Source organism: Caloenas nicobarica, chromosome 10 (assembly GCF_036013445.1).
Source record: "Caloenas nicobarica isolate bCalNic1 chromosome 10, bCalNic1.hap1, whole genome shotgun sequence".
Taxonomy (NCBI): Eukaryota; Metazoa; Chordata; class Aves; order Columbiformes; family Columbidae; genus Caloenas; species Caloenas nicobarica.
In genome coordinates this window covers 20133684-20154233 of record NC_088254.1, presented here as the reverse complement: position 1 = coordinate 20154233, position 20550 = coordinate 20133684, and the positions used below count along the sequence as shown (strand labels likewise).

At 41.8% G+C, this 20550-nt stretch overlaps 1 protein-coding gene across 2 annotated transcripts in view; it reads left to right on the top strand.

Annotated features, from left to right (window-relative positions):
- ADAMTS17 (ADAM metallopeptidase with thrombospondin type 1 motif 17) overlaps positions 1-20550 on the top strand; it is a 183542-nt gene that overhangs the window by 78750 nt on the left and 84242 nt on the right. For both annotated transcript variants that reach the window (XM_065641941.1, XM_065641942.1), the window contains exons 9-10: positions 12136-12276; positions 13569-13719. In XM_065641941.1, coding sequence (XP_065498013.1) covers positions 12136-12276; positions 13569-13719 — 292 coding nt within the window. The remainder of the gene's footprint in view (positions 1-12135; positions 12277-13568; positions 13720-20550) is intronic.

Below are 20550 nucleotides of genomic sequence, written 5' to 3'. Positions count from 1 at the left end.
ATCTTTTACTATGCCTTCTTTTGCTGCTCCAGAGTCCACTGGGACACTCATTTTGTAGCTAGACCATATCCACATATGGGACAGTTTGACCTTTCAGAAGTTTCCGATGTTCACACTCGGGTAGCCGCCTCTCACGTGCCAGCAAGAGGCCAAAGCTGCCCGGCTCTTCCCGCTCCTGCCAGCTGGGCTCCCTTCCTGCCACCGCTGTTCACCGGCATCACTCCAGAGATAGCTAATGAAGTGTCAGGTTTCTCATCTGGTGTTTTAAATATTCATTTTAATTATACACATTAAAACTAGACAGGATAAAGAAATGCTCCAGAGAAACTGTTTGCTTCTCAGTTTAGGTAGTCTTTATACTTACAAGTATCTTTTCTTCAAAGGAAATGCACAGCTTCCTTTTTTCCCTCTGGAAAACACAACCAGTAGCACCTCTCAATGGGTAAATTATTTCCCATCTAGCACCTCCTTTATCTCAAGTAAAGCTGCTTGCCATGTAATGTGGGACAGATTTAGCCCAAGAGGGCAGAACTCTTCCCTAGTATCCATCGTAGCCACCGTGGTCATCAATGGTCAATTTTTTATAAAAATGCAGATTGCCTGGGTTTAGTAGCTTTAAAGTAATGTGGCAAACTAGGTTTTCCTACAGGAGCATTATAATAATGACATTGTCTTCTGCTTTTGTGCACAAGTATCAACTCCTGTCTATTCATTTTAAGTGTCATCCTCTCCACTTGGTATATTTTTTTACCTTTCTCCATTCCCAGATAACAAGTGATAGAATGAGAAGAAATGGCCTCAAGTTGCACCAGAGGAGGCTTAGATTGGATATTAGGAAAACCTTCTTCACTAAAAAGGTTACCAGGCATTGGAACAGGCTGCCCAGGGCAGTGGTGGAGTCACCATCCCTGGAGGGGTTTAAAAGCCATGGAGATGAGGTTCTTAGGGCCATGGGTTAGAGGTGGACTTGGCAGTGCTGGTTTAACAGTTTGACTCAATGATCTTAAAGGTCTTTTCCAACCTAAATGAGTCTGTGATTCTTTTTCATTCTGTTATTGACACCTTTTCAATACTAATCCAGATGTGGTCCTGAGGCTTCTCTCCATTCAAAGAAAAAAAAAAACCTAGTTTGTTTTGAAAAATTTACTCAAATTTTCTTTTTATACCTTAAGTGTTAACAACACATACCTGCACCTCATTCTGAATTTTTTGTGGTGTTTGTTGAAGTAACCTTACCAGGTTTGCCAAATGCATTATTGCAGGCAGCACCTCTTAGTATAAGGAACAGAATCACATGAGGAAAAACTCTTATGCGGTTTCCAGAAAGCTGTCATCAGTTAAGTGACATAAACACTGCACCTCTTATCAGCTAGAGACCCTCTAAAGAGCTATCTTCCTGTGAAGTTAACAGACTTTTTTCTTCCTCTGCAATTTGTCTTCACATCAACATGTTCAAGCCAAAGTTGTTCAAAGCACAAATATCTCTTTTGAGTTGCTTTTTACTTTCTTCCTGTGGTGTTCTTAGCCAATATGAAAGCAAACTTGGCTTCATTAGCCTGGAGGTTTGTAGACAACCAGGCATGCCCACTACCCAAAGAATTCCACTTTGGGATTGGTCTGAACATATCATTCCCAAATTGCTTTGATACCAAGCCATAATTTGTAACATTCCTGTTTGATATCAAGTCTCTCCCTGCTGATCAAATGAGTGAGACTAAGTAGGATAGCGTGCTGAACTTTTAATATCATTTATGAACAGCCAAGGCCATATGGTTCTGGGATTATGAATTATCTTCCCAGCTGCACCATTATAAAAAATCCTAAGAGTTTAGGGGAGCCAATGTATAGTAGGAACATTACTGGAAACGAAGTTTCCGTACAGATATGAAGCACTCCTGACTGACGGGAATAGCTGTGACAGGGATACCACTGGAAACGTCATGTCCTTATAGCAAATGTCTTCAGCTGGAGCAAATGGCTTTAACTGAGCTACCGCAGCTGATCCATTGCTAGATTGTAACTGCAACTAATAGAATTGCATCATGCATTTCTTGTGCAACTTTTTTCCTAGACAGTGTTGTTTTGGTTTTTTATTCTTGCAAGCAAAGCGAGCACGCAGGTTTGTCACTGTCCACTACAGTCATCTGTGATTTGGGCGAATCAGTGTAAGAGGGTCACATAGGATGGATTTGTTCTTGGACTGGATCTGCAAGCCGACAATGATTGGCAACATAGACCAAAAAAGAAGACTAAAAGATTCTGTGAAAAAAGACTTCCGTGGCTCTGTGAACCGTAAAGCGTGTATCCACTGACTTGTCTCGGAGCTTCAGAATTGTATATATCAGAGTTACTTCACACCTCTTTGTCTTTTGATGTTGGCCATCTCACTTTTCCCACCTCCAGGAACGGAGAATCCGCCTCCCACTGCGAGGAAGGCAGCCAGCGTTCCTGACTCCTACAGCTCATTCCTCAGGCTGTCCCGCTTCCCCCAGCACTCAGCGGTGGGTGGCTTCCTGATGGGGACAGCGTGGGACATTTGTGGTTACTTGTGTTACACATATTTGGCAAATATGTTCCACCATCTCTCCCTTCTCCTTGCATTTCTTTTACGGATGTCTCATGTTGCATCTCTTTGTTCAGGTTTGACCCTCAGTCGTCAAGGGAGTTGACTGGAGGCTCTCACTTGTTTCACAGGAGTTTTGGAGAAGTGTACCCAAGCGATTGCGTGCAAGAGCTTCCCCTTAGGTTGCTGACACTGTGAGCGACAGACCCGTCAGCCGTTCTTCCTGAGCTTTCGTCTTTCTTCCCTAGTGGGTGGGAAATCCCACCCTGCTATCCCAGGGTTTTGTCTTTCTTTCACCCTACAATTTATATTCCCATTTCATCCTCTGAGGAAATGCATGTCACATTTTCTGAGGTCTCGTTTTCACCTGCTTCAGGCAGCGCTGAAAGCAAACAGCTTGTTACCCCTTCAGCTTGTTACTTCTGCAATGCACCAGGGTGCTTTGCGCATAAAGGAGCTACAGATGGAGCACAGCAGCCTCTGCTCACCAGACAAGAGAAATGAAGAGTCTGTGTCTGCCCACCGCTGTTCCATTCATAGTCGCTGTGCTCCTTCTGCAACAACTCCCTGCTTTCTGAAACCAGACTGAACTGAGGGAGAGAAGGAGCATTTTTTCATGTCCAAGAAGTGGACTAAATCTCGTGGAGGGAAAGGAAACTGCTCAGTGCATACATTTTCATGGGGATGTTGCCCTTTGGCCCTCAGATAACTGTGTTATTGCTCTAAGGTGATCATGACAAGTAGCCAGTGTCTCTTCTTTGATAGCTTAAGAGAAGTGATTCCCAGTAAATGGTCACTGATGCATGTTTTACAAGTAATCCTTGATTCTTACCAATGCTGTTGTGTCAGAAACCTGTTGCTTCTGTGTGTTGTTGGCATGTATCAAGTCATGTGAAAGGGTTTAGAAATGCTGAGCATCCACTTGGATGGCTGCCTTGGAGATGGGGTAGTGCTCTAGGGATGTGAAGGGTCCAGGAATCTACATGCTGTGTGATGTTAAGGCTCATAGGGCCAAAAAAGAAAGGCTGGAATGGAAGCCACTCTGTGCTCTGATAAACAGGAAAAATACTCAAATTGTTACTATAAGCATAAGAGTGCTGAGCTCCTGATGCTGTTGGGAGGGTGTGACGGCAGAGAAGGAGCATTTTTAGCCCTGGGCAGTCATTCTTGTGTGATGTTTGGCAGTGGTGATGCGGTTGGATTCACTGCACGAGCCTTTCCCACATCTCCATTGCCTGCGTATGTTCAGGTGAGTTCCTGCTGCATCAGCATGACCAGACTGGACCACTCTGGCTGATTTTGAGTTCTTCTGCAGTAGGGAACTGGGCTGTTTCAGCCATTGCGTGCTCACCCCTGCTAACTCAGAGTTGTACCTTACTTGGTGTCTTTCAAAGATTTCCTTCAGAGAGACAGGATTCTGAACAGGACAGGACCAACAGGACAGGACCTTGCCTGTGCTGAGAGCGTTAGTACTGAATGGTTTACGCTGTGCTGTGTAGTCACAGTGCTCTATGAGTCTGAATGCATACAGTTAGAGCTACGCCGGTTGACAGCTCTCATGTTTAAAGATTTGTTTTAGATACTATATGGGGCTTGGAAAGGAGTGAGCAGTAAGATCAGAAGGAAGAAAGGTGTTTTCCTGAGGTAATGCTACTTTTTCAATGTGGAGTTTCCACCAAGTTTATTTGTACGTATATTGATCAAGCTTTTTCTAGGACTGTATTAGGTGGAGCACTCCTTTTTCTGCCACAAGATACACTACCCCCTGCAGTCTCTGAACCTGCTGATTCCCAGAAACACTGTGAGGCTTTTTAGAAAAAGGTTGCTATGCTGGGACCACATCCTACAAATTAGATGCGGTGGAGGCAGCCCATGGGAACGGTACGAGTTCAATTGCATTGCAACTGGATTCCTTCATCTTACCAAACGTCTTGGAATACATCAGGCAATGCCTGCCCTGAATCAGCCACTCTGCAAAACAGGCAAGGATTCTCGAGAGAGAATTGCGTGAGCAAACGTCCACTGGAAAAGTAGTCAATCGTGTGAGCATGTGATACTATTGCTGGAGAGAAGATCTTAAGATGATTCACCCTGTTCTTCATGGCCTTGGTCTAACTTCAATCAAACCATGTAAAAGGACTGTCACTGATGTCAGTGGGGTTTGGCCAGCTCTGTTACAGGTATGTAGGACCACGTGGGCAGTGAACTTTTAGATGAAATGTTTGGGTGAGTAGAAGGCCACACTGCCTATTCCTGCCATGTCAGTCTCTCGTGTGTGCTATCTGTCCCTTGCGGCACAAGCTCATACTTGCTGCCTTCCAGATTCCATGGCAAAAGAACTAATTCTTTTTAAATGAAAACCATATCATAAAGGGCTGGATCTGTCACGCAGCTGAATAAACCACAGCTTTCCATGCCGTTATTCACCATAGGCGTTCATGTGTTCTCACTCGCTGTTGTTGACTTCCTGGCTGTTTGATGAGTAGATAACCATATAAAATATCTGGTTACTTCATTATTGCAGAGTGACATAAACTTGGTTATGAAAACAAGAGTCCAGTAGTCATGGCTGCCTTTAAATGTTGTCTTTCCTAATTTAAAAAAAAAGCCGAACACCCATCCTGAATGCCGTTGTTCTAGATAGTATTATGGGCATGATGACCATCTTTGATTACGTCAAATGCTTTAAGTAGAATCATCTCTCTCTCTCTTCATCGCAGCTTCTCAAAGTACTTCCTGACAGCTTCTGACATAGCCAAGTTATATTTAAGTGACCGTGTTTACATGTTTGAAAAGCACGAGGTGAAAAAGCCTGTTTTCCATTAAGCCAGCAGTGCCAGTGACCGCTGTTTTTTAAGAAGGTTATACAAGCTGTTTCATTGCCTCCTCCCAGCTCAGCTCACCTCAGCGTCTCCCTAGCACTTGTTAGTTTGCTCTTCATCCAAGCCTCACTTGGACTCCTTTCTGACCCCTCCGGCTCTCTGCCTCGCTTCGGTTCCTTTCCAGATGCATCACCTTCCTAGGTCACTCTCTTAAAATTACTGTCCTCATTTTGCACTGCAGCTCCTGTTGTAATTCCAGCTCTAATGAGCAACCCTGTTTCACTTCTGCCTCTGTTACGCCTTTATTCTCAACTGGTTGGAAACCTCATAACTTGCAAGATATCAGCATATTGAAATGTTAAACATGTTGAACCAGTTCAGAAGTAGGCATCTTTCCAGTGATGCAGCTTCAATTTCAAACGTTAATAAAAATTCCTAACATTGAATTCGATTTGGGACTGGACGGCTCACAGGCTTGATTATGTGGTATTCTGTCTCCCACTTCTAAGTTGCTGGTTCAAGTCCAGCCCAAGTCAGTAGCTGCTGAGAACTGTTGATGTACATTCTCTCCTTAGTGACCTATATTGATTTGAGTTTAATGGCCATATTTAATGTTCTCAGCTGTCAGCCATGCACCCTCTACAACCTCCTTCCATACCAGCATCTTCCTTTGTGGTTGACATTGGATGGACTATAGAGCCAGGACTCCCTTCTCAGCCATTCATGGAGACCTGAGAGGAAGTGGGAAGGGAGAGTTATTTTGTCCTTCAGTTGTGTCCTTCATATGGATAAACAGATGGTGTTTGTGCCCACAGACTGTCTAAATAGCATGTTTTCCATGGGGCACTGTCATCCTGCCCGCACTGAAATGCCAGAGCAGATAAATTATAGCTCCCCTTCTCCCTTCCCTCTCACACTATGCAAGGATGTTGTCCAGTCTGCCCTCCCTTTGCAGTTGTATTTCTCCAGTGCAGTTTAGAAGGAAACCTTGTGCTTAATCCTGGCTCTGCAGTTAATGCAAGATTACCCCTGGGTGAGTCGTGGCAAGCTGGGTCACAGGGAACAACTTCTCCCGTATGCTCTTTTGAGAAGGTCACTAGTGACCTACCCTGCTGTGACGTGCAGCTCCTGGTACTGCATAGAGCTCTTAGCCATTCACTGTCGTCTTGCAGAAACAGAGCCTTTCAGAGAACATCTGCAGGCTAAGAGCCTCCTGGTACAAACACAGGTAGAGAAAACGTGCTTTCCAGCAAACAAAGGTCAGCCAAGATGTAACAACCTTGGTGGCTCCACTGAGCTTTTCACTTGGAGCGAGAGGTAGCACTGCCTCCTCCTGTCTCGCTCTGTATTTGGGACACTGCTGTAGCAGGTCCTTTGCTCAATTCTTTGGGTCCATGTTGGCCTGTGGGGCAAGTGGCCCCAAGGATCTCTTCCTTTTTCATGTGTTGCCGAGCTTACGCAGTTGGAGCTGTTTCTGAATTGGTTCTTCAGGAAGAGAAAGACCCTTCCGGGGATTTCTCTGTCTGTAGAAAATAGAGATGGGCCACTGTCCTCGTTTCCTTCTTGGTAGCTGGACGGCTTCACTGTCCTTTAGAGAAACGGTGACTTTGAGGTTAGTGCCGGTTGTGTGGAGAGCAATCCATTGTGTGTCGTGCAGAAGTTAATTAAGCAGCTGGGGTGGCAGCCAGGTCACCTTGGGTAGCCTTGCTAGTCCTGAGTGTCACTCAATTCTGAAGTGAACCAGCGTTTGACTCCCCCTGAATTATTTGCAGACAAATGGAATGGTTTGGCTTTCACGGGGAGGCTATGGAGAAACTCTTCCTAGCAGCCAGCTGAAGTGCTTATTTGAAGCAGAGGGACTGTAGAAGCTCATGGTGTTTCCACTTCTGGGTGTGGTTTTTTCAGGCTTCACTTCTTCATAATTCTCTTTCACTTGCTAGCCTTTTTCTGGCTTTTTCTGAAGAAAAACTCTTATTTTACTGCTGATGGTATTTTCTACCAAACTTGCCTCTTGCCCCTACTTCATAATCTCTCCCCACCAGAGGGGAAGTTTATGAGAATAATCCTGGGGATTTCTCAAGTGGTCTGTTACCAGCCACAAAATCGCAGCTTTTGGAAAAATTTAAAGCATCTCCTAAATCAGTTTCCCCCAGCTCTTGGCATTATCCTTTAACTCGGATTTGGGGCTTTTAACTGGAAACCTATTGGGAGCCATAGTGGTTCTGATGAAGATTTGTATACATGACCTTAAGAACTTGGAGGTACAACGCACAGTGCATTGAAGGCGGTAGGAAGTTTTCCACAGGCTTTGGCGCTCTTTGGCTTGGGCTTTTAAAGAATAACAGGAAACATTGGAAAACGCACCAAGAGTAAACAGAGCAGTTTAGTTACATTAACTGTCTAGAGGAGAAGCTCCGCTAATGACCGAAACAAACAAAGCAAGTGCATTTATTTAGCATTGCTGTGGGAAAACAAACAGCTGTTAATTGCATTTAGCTAAAGAAGGTTACACAAGGAATTGGCCAGCTCAGGCCCAGAGTGTAATTCTGGCGTCCCGACCCTGTTCTGATTGCTGCGTAGGCTCTGACGGAGAATAGTGTCCTGGAAAGGAGCACAGACTTCAGAGGGGCCAGGGCTTTGAGAGACTGCATGCTATTTTTTACTCACAGCAATGCTACTTTAAAGTCTCGTTGTACAAAAACCAGCATCAAAGGGATCTGTTGTTGCTGCCTCCCTGGGATTCCTGATAAAATTTGCCTTGCTGTGATTATGTTAACAGTCAGAACTCAAACTGGTCAGTCAGCTTGTTTCTGGACTCACATATGATGAGCAGCAATAAATATGCTGCGACTCCTTCGGTGACGCAGTAGTTTCTTTAACTGATAACCAATGTGTTATTTATATTAGAAAAGAGGCTGGAGTGTGAAACCGGAGTCCCCTTGTGCTTACTCTGAATAAACAAAGAATGAAAGGAGTTTAAGGGCTGACAGTCTAAGCTGTTCTTGCTTCCCTTTGTGGAATCTCCTTGTCTTTGGGAGGAGAATGTGATGAACCAAAGGCTGAAATTTACCCTGTACTTAGAATGGAACTGGTGACTGTGGTAGTATCAGCACAAAGGGAAATCGAGTCCTGCTCATCTGTAATGGCTCTGCTGCGTAAAGGATGATGTGCAGCCTGTGTTTGTGGCTCCTGATAAAATGGATAGTTATGACTTGGAGAGCACAGAGGGCAGCGGGTTTGCAGGGTAATGTGGCGCCATTTTGACATTCCTGCTTCTAACCTAAGAGCCATTCTTACTGGCTCTTTTTTCAAGATCTGTTCATGTAAGCGTAGAACTTCCCATGGCAGAATGTTTCAAGAGACTGATTATCTGCTTCTAATTCCATGTGAACTTCTGAACAGCAGGTAAGATTAGAGGATCACAAAGAAAATGCAAAGTATAGAATCAGCGCTCGCACTGCTGTTTGGTACAAACACACAATGCTCTGTCCGATTTATTTCTGTTGAAAGGAAGGGGACTATTCATTAGTGAATAGAATCAGCATGGCATTACATTTACTATGTGTTTAGGAAAAACTGATCCCTTTGATGTAGCTGGAGACCCGTGAACTTCAGAAAAGAATGTGTTAGCATGCTAAGGTATGCCTTAGTCCTGCAGGTCGTTTAATCCTTTCCTCAAGTGAGTCATTGTAAGGGAAAGTAGATGCTGGGAAAAGTTCTGTATTGCCAATTAAAACAGGCTCCAAAGGTGTTGCTGGTTTCGTTCTACCAGAAACTCATCACAGAGAGGCCAGTGGAAGTTGCCTCTGTACCTTGAGGCCAGATCATGAGGTGATATAAACTGGTTCTTTGGGCTTAGCAGAGCTCCTTTGCTTTATACCAATAGCTCAGGCTCAACTTCTTCATGCTTACGACTTTTTAAAGAATTTCTGCTAAGGAATCAGGAAGGATTCAGAAAGGTGTTGATTTCCGCACATGTAAGAATTGAATGAATTTCAGAAGAAGCCTGTAAATAACTCCGAGATGTGAGTTCTGACTCAGTATTTATAGAGAATAAGCTCTCTCTGCCTCAAACACCCCTGCAAAATCAAAGCTGAGTAATGACTGTGACCCTCAGCATTTCTCCTAGGCAGACATCTTTCATGAGGTCAGGTTTAAAATAAAGTTAAGGACAGGAATGTCCTAATTAGTAACCATTGCCCTTGTTGTTTGCCAACAAAAAAATCCCATTTTCAACAAATCTAGCAAAGAATAAATGAAGTTAATCAGAAAGCAAAGGCATTTCTTAATAAACTGCTCTAGACCAAACACTAGTCTTTTGTGGAAGAGATAGACTCGGGGAGCCTAAAACACTTGGAAAGTCAGGAAGATGGTTTGTTTTCGCCCTTTTCAAGCGGAACAGCTGAGTTGCCGACCAGGAGGCTGTTCAGGGAGCTGCCAGATCGGGGGTGCTGCCGAGTCCCGTCCACAGAGCCCCGACAGAGAAACCTGAAGGACCCAATTTGGAGTCGCAGCACCGTGGCAGTCACAAGGCAGGCAAGCTGACAGAAACCTTGGGAACTTGCCTCCTTCTCATTAAAAAAAGTTAACACAGTTGCTGCACGCCCGCAAGCCTTCTAAACTGGCATTTTTTGGCAAACTTTCCTCTGAAATACATCCAGCAAGCTTACATGCCTTGCTTTGCCATACTTAAATCTTCCTTTCCTGGCTTTTAGGAATATGAGCTATAGATGGGCTTATTTGCATTGGAGGAATACTGCTGGAACTTTCTTCCTAGCATGTGAAGAGTTCTCTCTGTGTGTAGAAACAACGTGGGTAAAATATTTGGAGTGAAACCCAGGCTCCATTGAAGTCAATGGCAAAACTCCCATTCACTTCAGTGGAGCAGTAATTTCACTCTTTACTGTTTTGAAGTTAGAGTTACTAATAGACTGTTAAATTATTCCTGCGTGCATCAAACAAAATGTGCTTGATGTTAATGTTTCTGCTGTGTTCAAAACCCACAAAGGTTTAAAAATAAGAATAACTATAGACTTCTGAGTCTAAAAATGATGTTAAATGTAGTTTTTCTAGAAATAATAATGTCCCTGGAGATAAACCTAAAATAATAGACTCCACCATATAACCTTCACTTTAAGCTAAAAATAGCATAGATGGTGGTTTAATCTAAGCCATAATTATCAAACTGCTGAAGCTGGTTTTGGTTCATTGCAACTAGAAATGTGTGTTGTGTTTAGGCTTTGAACAGTTGAGTCTCAAAACTGGACAGAAGCAAAGCCAAGAGCATAGTCAGAAAGCAAACAGGAGCCTCTGATTTGTAGAGAAATAACATGGATTAAAGAGTCCAACACCATATTTAAAGGGACTGCTCCTGGCTCGCTCAGTCCAGCCAGCTGGAGACCTAGTGAGTTCCTATTAATCTGTGTTTTTAGCCTCAAATTGGTGACTGTCATTTTGGTAGAAGGTGACACTGGCCATACAAGACACCTTTCGTCTGAAAGCCATTTTTCATTTCATGTTGGAATCGAAAGAAGAGGGTTAACCTTTCAAAATGTTATTATTCTGTACAATTTAAAAAAAATATTTTAATGGTCATGTCAAAGTAGGATGGAAAACCCTTAACTGATTTTTTGCTACCAGGCAGTGTGGCGCGATGGGCTGAGTGTCAGGCTGCTCTTCAGGACTTCTGACATGTTACTGATATAGTGGGTGACCTTGGTCACATCATTTATCCCTCCTTTGCCACCACGAGGGCTTTTCACAAAGCTTTACCTCCAGCAGACGAGTCTCACCTTCCCATAGTGGCAATGGGGATTTACTCTGAACAGTGACTTACTGTAGCGGCCCAAAGGTAGAGACTCCACTAATGACAGAATGGTCCTGAGTGGGAAGGTGGATGAAGGTAAAAGCTATACTTTTCTATTTTTGAATACGTTTTAATTCCTCCCCATATGTTTATACTACACACTCTGCTGTTTGTTTAGATGGTTTGTTTTGCTGAGCAGGTCACATTCTGTTCTAGCTGAGACTGCCATGGGGCAGCCTTGGTGCTTGTTGGGACAGTGTTTGCAGAAATGGGGGCTTGGTTCTGCCTCAGGCTCTTATCTGAGCATTGCTGTTGGGAAGTCAGGGACTAATTTAGGTTGGAAGGGCCCCTGGAGGTCATCCGACCCAACCCACCACTCAAAGAAGGAGCAGCTTCAAAATTAGATCAGAGAGATCTTACAATACCACAAATTTAGGGAAATGTTTTTCCTAAGAGTGGAATTATACCAAATTCACACTGACACAACAGCAAAATTGGCCCATCTCGAGTATTAATTTATTGACCAGTCAGTATGTTTACAGGGACCATATCCACTAGATTTGGGAAAGCAATCCCAAAATTTTGAATAAATATTACCTTTGATAGTCTAGCAGATATCCTTTGGCTGTGGTACATCACTTTTCTGTGTTCACTTCTCATGAACCCTCAAATAGTTACATTTCCTGGTAGGACAGACCATAGGAAGCACATTTAAAAGTTTCAAACAGACAAATACTAAAACCAATTGATTAATTCAAGGAACCTATCTTTATTCATTAAACAGGTGCCCAGAGCAACAGGTGAATGATTCTGTGTCATTAGTATAGCCTGGTTTTGACTTTTTAATTGCTAGGAGCGTCATTACTGAGTCCAGTGGGAAATGAGAAACTCACATCATAACCTGATAGATTTTTTTTTTGTCCTGTTTTGTTTTAATCAAGCAGCATGGGAATGAGCCATGATGATGATCATCAGCCCTGCGCAGGGAGGTCTCATATTATGTCTGGAGAATGGGTGAAGGGCAGGAACCCAAGTGACCTTTCCTGGTCTTCATGCAGCCGCGATGACCTTGAAAACTTCCTAAAGTAAGGATTGTGCTGATTATCAAAAATCTTATCAGGCAAGAATCTAATGTGTTATTTCAAAGTGAGAGTCTAAACCATTTTCCTTTAAAAAAAGTGTGTGCATGTGTCACTAGGGTGTGCAAGCTTGCATCTTTCTCCTTTACAGTAGCCTCTTTGAAACTGAGGTTTGCAGAGAGGCAGAAGAATTATGTGCAGTTGTCAATGTACTGACTGCTTCTTAAAAACAACCCCAGATCACAGTCATTTTATAAAAAATGGCCTTCATATTTGCCATGACAGAAATCTGCATGTAGGTGGCCTGAAGAAATCTCCACTGAAGGATGCTGCCAGCTTTGTTCTGCGGCTTTTACTGTCATCAGTGTTATTATATAACTTTTATTTAAAGGAAACTTTACTTTGCCTGGAGGTAATTCTGATGTGTTTTCTTACTCCTCACTGAGTGTAGATCTTAAATAGTTCACTATAAAATTCTTTCCCACTGCATCCGTATTTCAGTTCATTATATTCAACAGTTCAGGAAGGATTTCTGTCCTGCTGCTTGTTAACACTCATATACCATAGCAAGCACTGGAATTGTCTGAACTCTGTAAGTGTGGTCTTAAACCTACAGTGCAGCTCTCTGATGAATGGTATCCAGCACAGTGGCCAGTGCTTTTGTTCCTAGAAATGAGTTCAGCATGGAAAATTCTCCACTCTGGGGATTAGAGGTGAGAAAGTAAAGTAATTAAAGAAAATGGGATATCTACTGTTACATTAAAGGCATGAAGTTGAAAAAGAAGTTGCATCTGAACACACTCTGATCCCTGATAGAGGGGAGTTGACAAAGGGATATTCCAATCTGTAGAAGATTGTTGTGAAGGCAAAGGGAAACATCTTTCCTTTATGTCTGTGATGGATAACAAGTCAAGAGCTTAAAGTTCAGCTAGGGGGGTTCAGGTGAGACATGATAGAGGACTTTCTAGCTGTCATTGTAAGTCCTGAGGGCAGAACTGATGCTCCATCAGATTTTTAGGAATATTTTAGACAAATCTTTAACCCAGAATGATATGAATATAGTTGATTCTGCCTTGAGACCTGGGTCCAGGGGTGAGTTCCCAAGGACCTTTCTATCCATAGTTTTCAATGAGTTAGAAGGTTTCCAGATATATACTGGGAAAAATCACCACTCTTTCACATGAGGTCATCAGATTCCCTGTTAAAAAAAGGACAACAGCTTCTCTACAGCACTGATCTAACACTCCAGTTCAAAGGTGCTTTCCCTTAAAGGCTTATTTAATTCTTGCACTCCACAGGTCCAAGGTCAGCACCTGTTTGCTGGTAACAGACCCCCGAAGCCAATACGCGGTGCGGCTCCCTCACAAGCTGCCTGGAATGCACTACAGTGCCGATGAACAGTGCCAGATACTTTTTGGGACCAACGCTACGTTCTGTAAGAATATGGAGGTAAGAGCTCACGGGGTGTACCTGGAAACAAGGTGGGAAGTGGAGATAAAGCTGTCAAGCACTGGGGAAGAAAAGGAGTCTGTACTTTTCTTGGAACTACTTAAAGGGATTTGCAGTGTGTTCAGCACTGCTGCTACAAAACCAGTAATCAAACTGCCCTTGACCTTCGTGTCAACAGCACACACTTAGGCAGTCCTTCTCCTTTTCCCACTCTGGTCTTGTTAATCTCCTAGAGCAGACCCAGAGAAAGTTCTCTTTGTACTTGGTCTTAATTTAGGGACAGTTCCCTTTGGACGCTGTGTTGCTGCAGTACTCAGTAGAGATTGTTTTGCTGGAAGTTCAGCTGAGGTGAAAGTCTCTTCTCAGAGGAGCGCTCGCTGCCTTCCACACAGTCAGCTTAGATGATTGTCTGGATGGTTCAGTAGACTCCACCGTCAGGCTGCTACAATGCTCAGTCTAACTCTGTGCTGAAGAAATAATAATCACTGCTTGTTCGATGAGGCCATTTAGAGATTTGTGCAGAATTAGGCCACTTTTCTTTAAGCAACATGATGTTTAGTCAGGATTTGGGTGCAAAATGGCTTCTCTCACATGGTTGCTTGGCAAAATGGAAACACTGATTTTTGGTGTCTCTGGAAGTAGGTCATATTTGAGATGAGGCTGCCTGACTTGTCCTCTGGAATTTAGACAGCTAAACTTTTCCTAAGGTCTTGCACGTAATTAGATGTCTTTGTTCTGACCAGAGGTTGTCTGCGTCCCACTTTAGATAGAGACTGAAGAAATGCTGGCTTCCAGTGTGGCCTCAGAGATATCCAAAAGAAAGTCATGAGGCGCTGTGTCCTGTCACTGGCACCAGCTGGCAGCGCTCTGTCCTGCAGAGACAGGCGTGAAGCTGCCCGGTTTCTTGCTTTCATTAACTAACCATTTGTATTTTTTACTTGTCTCTTATTCCCATTCTGAACAATCTTGGGATGTTAAATCAGTGTTAACAAAGAAAATAAGAGTCAGTGATAACTGAGGTTTCTAAGTGCCAAATTACTAAAACTGTTGAACACATGAAAGTCCTGGGAACATTCTCTCGGTTTCACATTTGCTGTTTTATTTATTTTGGATTTGGAAACTAGCTAATATAAAACAATAAGAAAAGAATCTGGGTAGGTTGTATTTTCCAGCTCCATCAAGAAAATGCAGACCACCAGGACTACTGTACTGGAAACAAGGTATTAGAATATAGGTCTGTAAAGAAAAACCCAGATCTACCCAGAATGTTTCAAGTTCTTCCACTTGTGTGGGTGTCACCCAGCCTGACTGCTGTTGGAACAGATATTTGCTATTTCCCTCGTTGCGATAAAAAACATTCTGTTTCTGGATAGCCCAGTGCCTAATGAGAATGTCAGGTAGGTGGTCAAGCGTTTCTCAGGCAGAAATTGCATGTCCAGTCTGGAATTGCTTCAGGGACAAGTCGCTTGCCAGAATAATGAGCCAACAGGCACTGTTCTTCTCTGTAAGATACAGACAGCAGGTGTTCGTGTCTCCCAAGATTTTTCACCAGTCTTATTATTTGACTTCCTTAGAACACAATGAAAACTGCTCTTTTCCTCCATCACTCCTTTAATATCTCCCAAAAAAAGCATATTTTTGGGGACTCGAGCACTTTCTAATGAAAAGCCTTGTAGAACCCTAGCAGATTGAAACCAGTTTGCACTCACTTATTTAGAAGTATTTTTCTGTTACAGATACACGTTCAGAGTTAGCATTCACACTGTGAAGCTTTGGATCAATTACGCCACACGCCATTAATTTAAGTAAATATATGCATCCTGTTATGCTACCCTGAACTGGCGTTTGAAGGCACTGAAAGGAAATTCTTTAGAGGAAATGATCAGCTTTAATTTTTAAACCTCCAAAGTTTGTGTTCTTTTCACCTTTGTGTTTCTCATGCCCCATCTGCAGAGTGCTTGTATCGTAAGTCTCAAAGCTGTCTACAAAAATATGAACCAAAAAAAAAATTGGCACTAGTCATTGGCATTAGCTGTAGAAATTATTGGCAAATATAGCTGTCTCCTCTTTTAGCCAATGGTAATGTGGTATTTTTAATTCAATAAAGTATTAAAAAAATCCAAATGTAAAAGTAATAAACATTTGACAGTAAATATTTGTTACAAAAAGGAAATAAACTTCAGGAAATGAGCCTGCTCAATCTTTTATGATTACATATGTCTACTGTCTATTTTCTAACTTAATAAAATAGTTACATTATAATATTTCATAGCTGAGCTACACAACTGTATCAGGCAAACTAAAGGACCTGTATTCAAAAATGCTGTACAACTTGGTTGTAGAGCAAATTTCAGAGATTAGATGAATCCAAACTTTCTACATTTTTGAGAAACTGCAGAAACTTTCTGTGCAGTAAGCTGTTTCCCTTAAAGGCATCAAAGCCCAGTTTTTTAAAGGAATAAAATCTCATTTGCCTTCATGGAGAGTCAGGTGTCTAAATGCTTGGCACCGTCTGGACCTCAGACACTGGTCCAACGAGATAGTTAATCCATGGATATCCAACCTTATCTGGATATTTCAGGTTGCATCTCCAAAATTATTCTTCTGTGTTTGTCTTTAATAACAACTCAGATGCCCTAGTACAAAATAATAGCTCTTGGAATTAGAAGTTGGCCAAACCAGCTATCTTGCAGCTATTCTGCTCCAAATTTGCAGAAAAAAATGAGAACATATGGAGTTAAGCTTAGCGTTACATGTAGTATACCTCCTGATGTTCCTTTTAAATTTGCTTGGACATTGCCTCTGCATTTTCATATACTAAAATTTAATAAAATGAACTGATTAACACCATGGGTATATGATAATCAGCTCAATCATAGCTTGTTTGTAATCTATGGCCTCCGATATGTATAATTTGGGATCTGGTTCTGTAATGTTGATGGTAGGTAAGATTTACTAGTGTATGTCACCTCTTTAAGGAGCTGTGTTATCAGACTTCTAGGTGGGATGATCGTTAGGCAGGGAACAATCGATTTCTATTTATTTGAAAAGCACCATTTCTATTATGATACCATATGAATAATAAATATCACGATTACCTGCCAGCCCCTCGAGAGAGTTCAAGTTCATTTTGGTGTGTGCTCTGCTCATAGTTGTATTGGTCTGAGACGCATCCAGGTGGCTGGTTTTGCATTAACTTCAACCTGAGTATGAGGTGAGTGAGTCCTTGCTCATCATCAGGAAAATAAACGTTTTCACGGCTTCCTGGAAGAATTAGCTTTGATCTGAGGAACTGAATAAGAAAATAGAAATTAGCAGTTCTCAAGTGAGATGAATTCACAAATGATAAACAGTATCTCGAGACACTTGGGTGGTTCCCCCTTCACATCCAAATTACGTAGTTTTCTCCAGTAATATTCAAAGGCATCAGAAGTGCTTTCACATGGTGCTTTTTGGTAATCATTCCTATTGCAAGTGTTAGGTGTTGTCTGATCAAGAACCCTTTTCTAGCAAGACAGATAAATGTGCTTCTGCCACTGGTTTTCAGGTGGGAGGCTGCACAGTCATGGCCCTTGCAGTGCTAGAAGAGCTTCTGGCCCACCTAAGAGTTTGCACAGTGACCTTTATTTTGAGGGAGATTAGTTGCTTTTAGCAGAAATTAAGTAGATGATGGTGTCATTCTCAAGCACTGAGGAAGATCACGATATGAGTAGTGTAAAAAGCTAAGCAGCAATGCACCTTTGACACTGCATAGTGCATTTCCCCGAACACAGAGATCTCTTGGAATTCTGGTTGCTAAAAATTGATGTGAGTCAACCTGTCTGACCTCTGTTCTTCAGATCCACGCTGCGCTATAAATCAGGTATTGTAACTGCATTTGACCCCTACGCAAGAGGAAGCAAAAAGCTTCAACCCCACTCAAGCAATCAAGGCTTCTGCCTTTAACTCTGCGCTGTCCGTGAGAGGAAAAGCACACATGGTTTATGTTGAATCTCTTGCAGAGCAGAGCTGGTGTTTCTCCACCAGAAATGCGTAAAAATGCATTGTTCGTAACCTCACAGGAAAACACGCTGTGTATTTAATCAGAACACTGGGTTTATTTTTCAGACTGGCATGTCTGCTAAGAGAGACTTTTGCACTGAAATTATATTTATGGAAAAAAATGTTATTTCTATCTGTTGTATCCAGTGTTTGGCTTTTTGTTTTGTATGCCTTTTGGCTTATTTATTATTAACACATTTGTGCGGGTTTTTACATACCCATTATCTTTCAGTATTATTTTGAGTCAAAACTGTGCTTAGGCTAAAATGGCAAGTGAAAAGAGATTAGCGTTGCTACAAAGAGATCTTTTTCTGAAAAAGGGACACTGTAAACTTGGATGTAACTGGGAGCGTGGATTTTGACATGCCACTGGTTTTAGAAAAAACAGCTAGAATTGGCTCTACTGTTTTTTCTTAAGTTGAAGGGGTTTTTTTAACAAATACAGGAATCTCCCAGTATCTACAAGCCACAGAACAAGAAGGCAAAGTTGATTGCAAGCCGATCAACTAGACTAGATTTCTGTGCTAAAATGGAAAAGGAGAGGAACAAAAAACCAACTCGACAGTTGTAATAACCACGTGGATTTTACGTATCCCTTCAGTATTAATATTCGATGGTGTGGTGGTGAATATAATTCAGCATATGTGGGTCTCTCCATGGTCTTGATCTTGCAAATAGACTGGCAGAGTTGGCTCCTGGACTCCATGCATGGGAATCAATGGGCCTCTGTCTTTTTTATCTTTGCAGAGTCATTTACAAGATCGTGAAAGTAAACCCTATTATTTGGTAATGTATAGAATATTTACAAGAACATTGTAATTAGAATGAGAGCTGATTTATCCTGAAAATAATAGGTTGCATTGTCATTTTCTGTACAACCAGGGATTTTTTCTGCATGAGTTTCCATTACACACTTTAGCTTCTGTGTAAATAAAATAATAATAAATCTAGAATAGGATGGGTTTGGTTTTCTTGAGGCTTGCAGGACAGAAGCCTGGCAATTCTAAAACATAGAGAACGTTTTATTTTTTAGAAGTAAAGGTAACAATTTACTTAATTGCTATACTATATTTTATAGGTTTCCTAATGTAAATCGTTAAAATTCAGACTATTTTCACATTGCCCGTTTCATACAAAACTGAAGTGTCCTATTGCACTCCTTCTGTATGTTGCAAAAAGACCTTTTTCTCTTTATTTTCAGTGGAAATACTTTTTGTTTAAGAGAGAGAAAGAAAGAGAGAGAAGCAGAGTTCCTGCCTGGGCAGCACAGCCCAGTTTACAATTATTGGAATGCTTCAGAAATTTTTGTACATGTTTCAGTTTGGAAGATGGTCAAAACACATTCTGGTGCAGTGGTTTAAAGAAAAGTAAAAAGAGAGAAGGGAACCAAAATAAAATTATAAAAATACAATGTGGAAATTTAAGAATATAAAAATAATAAACTCTTAAAAATCATACAGAGTGCCTATTAAGAATCAAGCCCTTCAACTTGGAAATCCTACATTTCTTATTAAGACACAAGGGGAGGGAGAAAGAATTATTGTAGCCTTGTGATGTGGCATCTACAGCTGAAGTTTGAACTTAACGAAATTAGCCAAAATACGATTGAGTATCAGCCTGAAAATAGCGTAGAACAAGCTTGAAGGGCATTCAGACCACTCCTGTTCATCTGCAAAACACTTCAGGAGAAAACTCCCACAATCTTCACAACCGTATCTGAGCAGTGTGTGTACACATCTATATTTATTTTACTGTCCCTTTCTTCTCTTTTCCCATGTCCAAGAAACACAATCTGTGATTTCCTTCTTTTAATTTCCCATTTTATGTTGTGGATTTTTTTTTTTTAATGGACAGCACTGTCTGTTGTTTAAAAGATCAATACTTTTCTTATCCTTCAATCAGGTGTTAAGACCTGAGGATTTCACTGGAAGTTATGCAGTGAACATTTCTCTCACTGAAGACAATAAGAGATGGATATTGCAAAGTGCAACGTCAGAATTTCAGGGTCTAAGTTGCAAACGCGTTATTAGATGGAAGTGATCAGGTCGATTATGAAACTTGTCTGAAGCTCTTGCCCTTCCTTTGCCATGGGCCGATGTCTTCTCCTGAGCTGGATGATTGAATGATGCAGAGAACTCATGAGCCTTTTCTTCGTGGGGTACATCTCATATGTACAAAATTTCTAACATTTAGTTCAAAGGAGTGACTCTGTTCCAGTGCCATGTACCACACGTCTCTGCTTCTTCCAGGTTTGACCACGTAAAGATAATTCCATGATTACTTCAGCTGATGTAGCATGTATCGTTGAATTCTCTCATTTAAGATGCTGAAAATGGGGCTCAGCAAAGCTGAAGAGCACACACAGCAAGAAAGGATTATGTGTTGGTAGGAAGGTGGATAAAGCTTATTTTTTGTGACTTGATTTTCTACGTGTCTCTGAATCACAGACCTGCAGGAGCTAGTTCCATGAGTGCCCTAAGGGCACTAAAAAGATTAGTATTTAGCATAGGCTGCTTTGCCATAAAAGTGGTTTGTGATCTCATTAATACTATCTTTCCAATCTCTTTATTCTTTAATTCTGGGTATATAAAAAAATGAAATAGAACTGATGCTTTGCAAAGAAATACATCAGACAGTGGAGAAGGGATTTAGTTTGCCTTGAGAGCACCAGAGAGTGTGGTTTTCCAGAAGCCCTGAGGAGCTACCAGCTTTGAAAGGTTGTCCTTGACCCAGTCAGGCATCTTAAAGCACTCTTCACTTCTCAAAGTGCTGGTTTCTTGCATCTCCCCC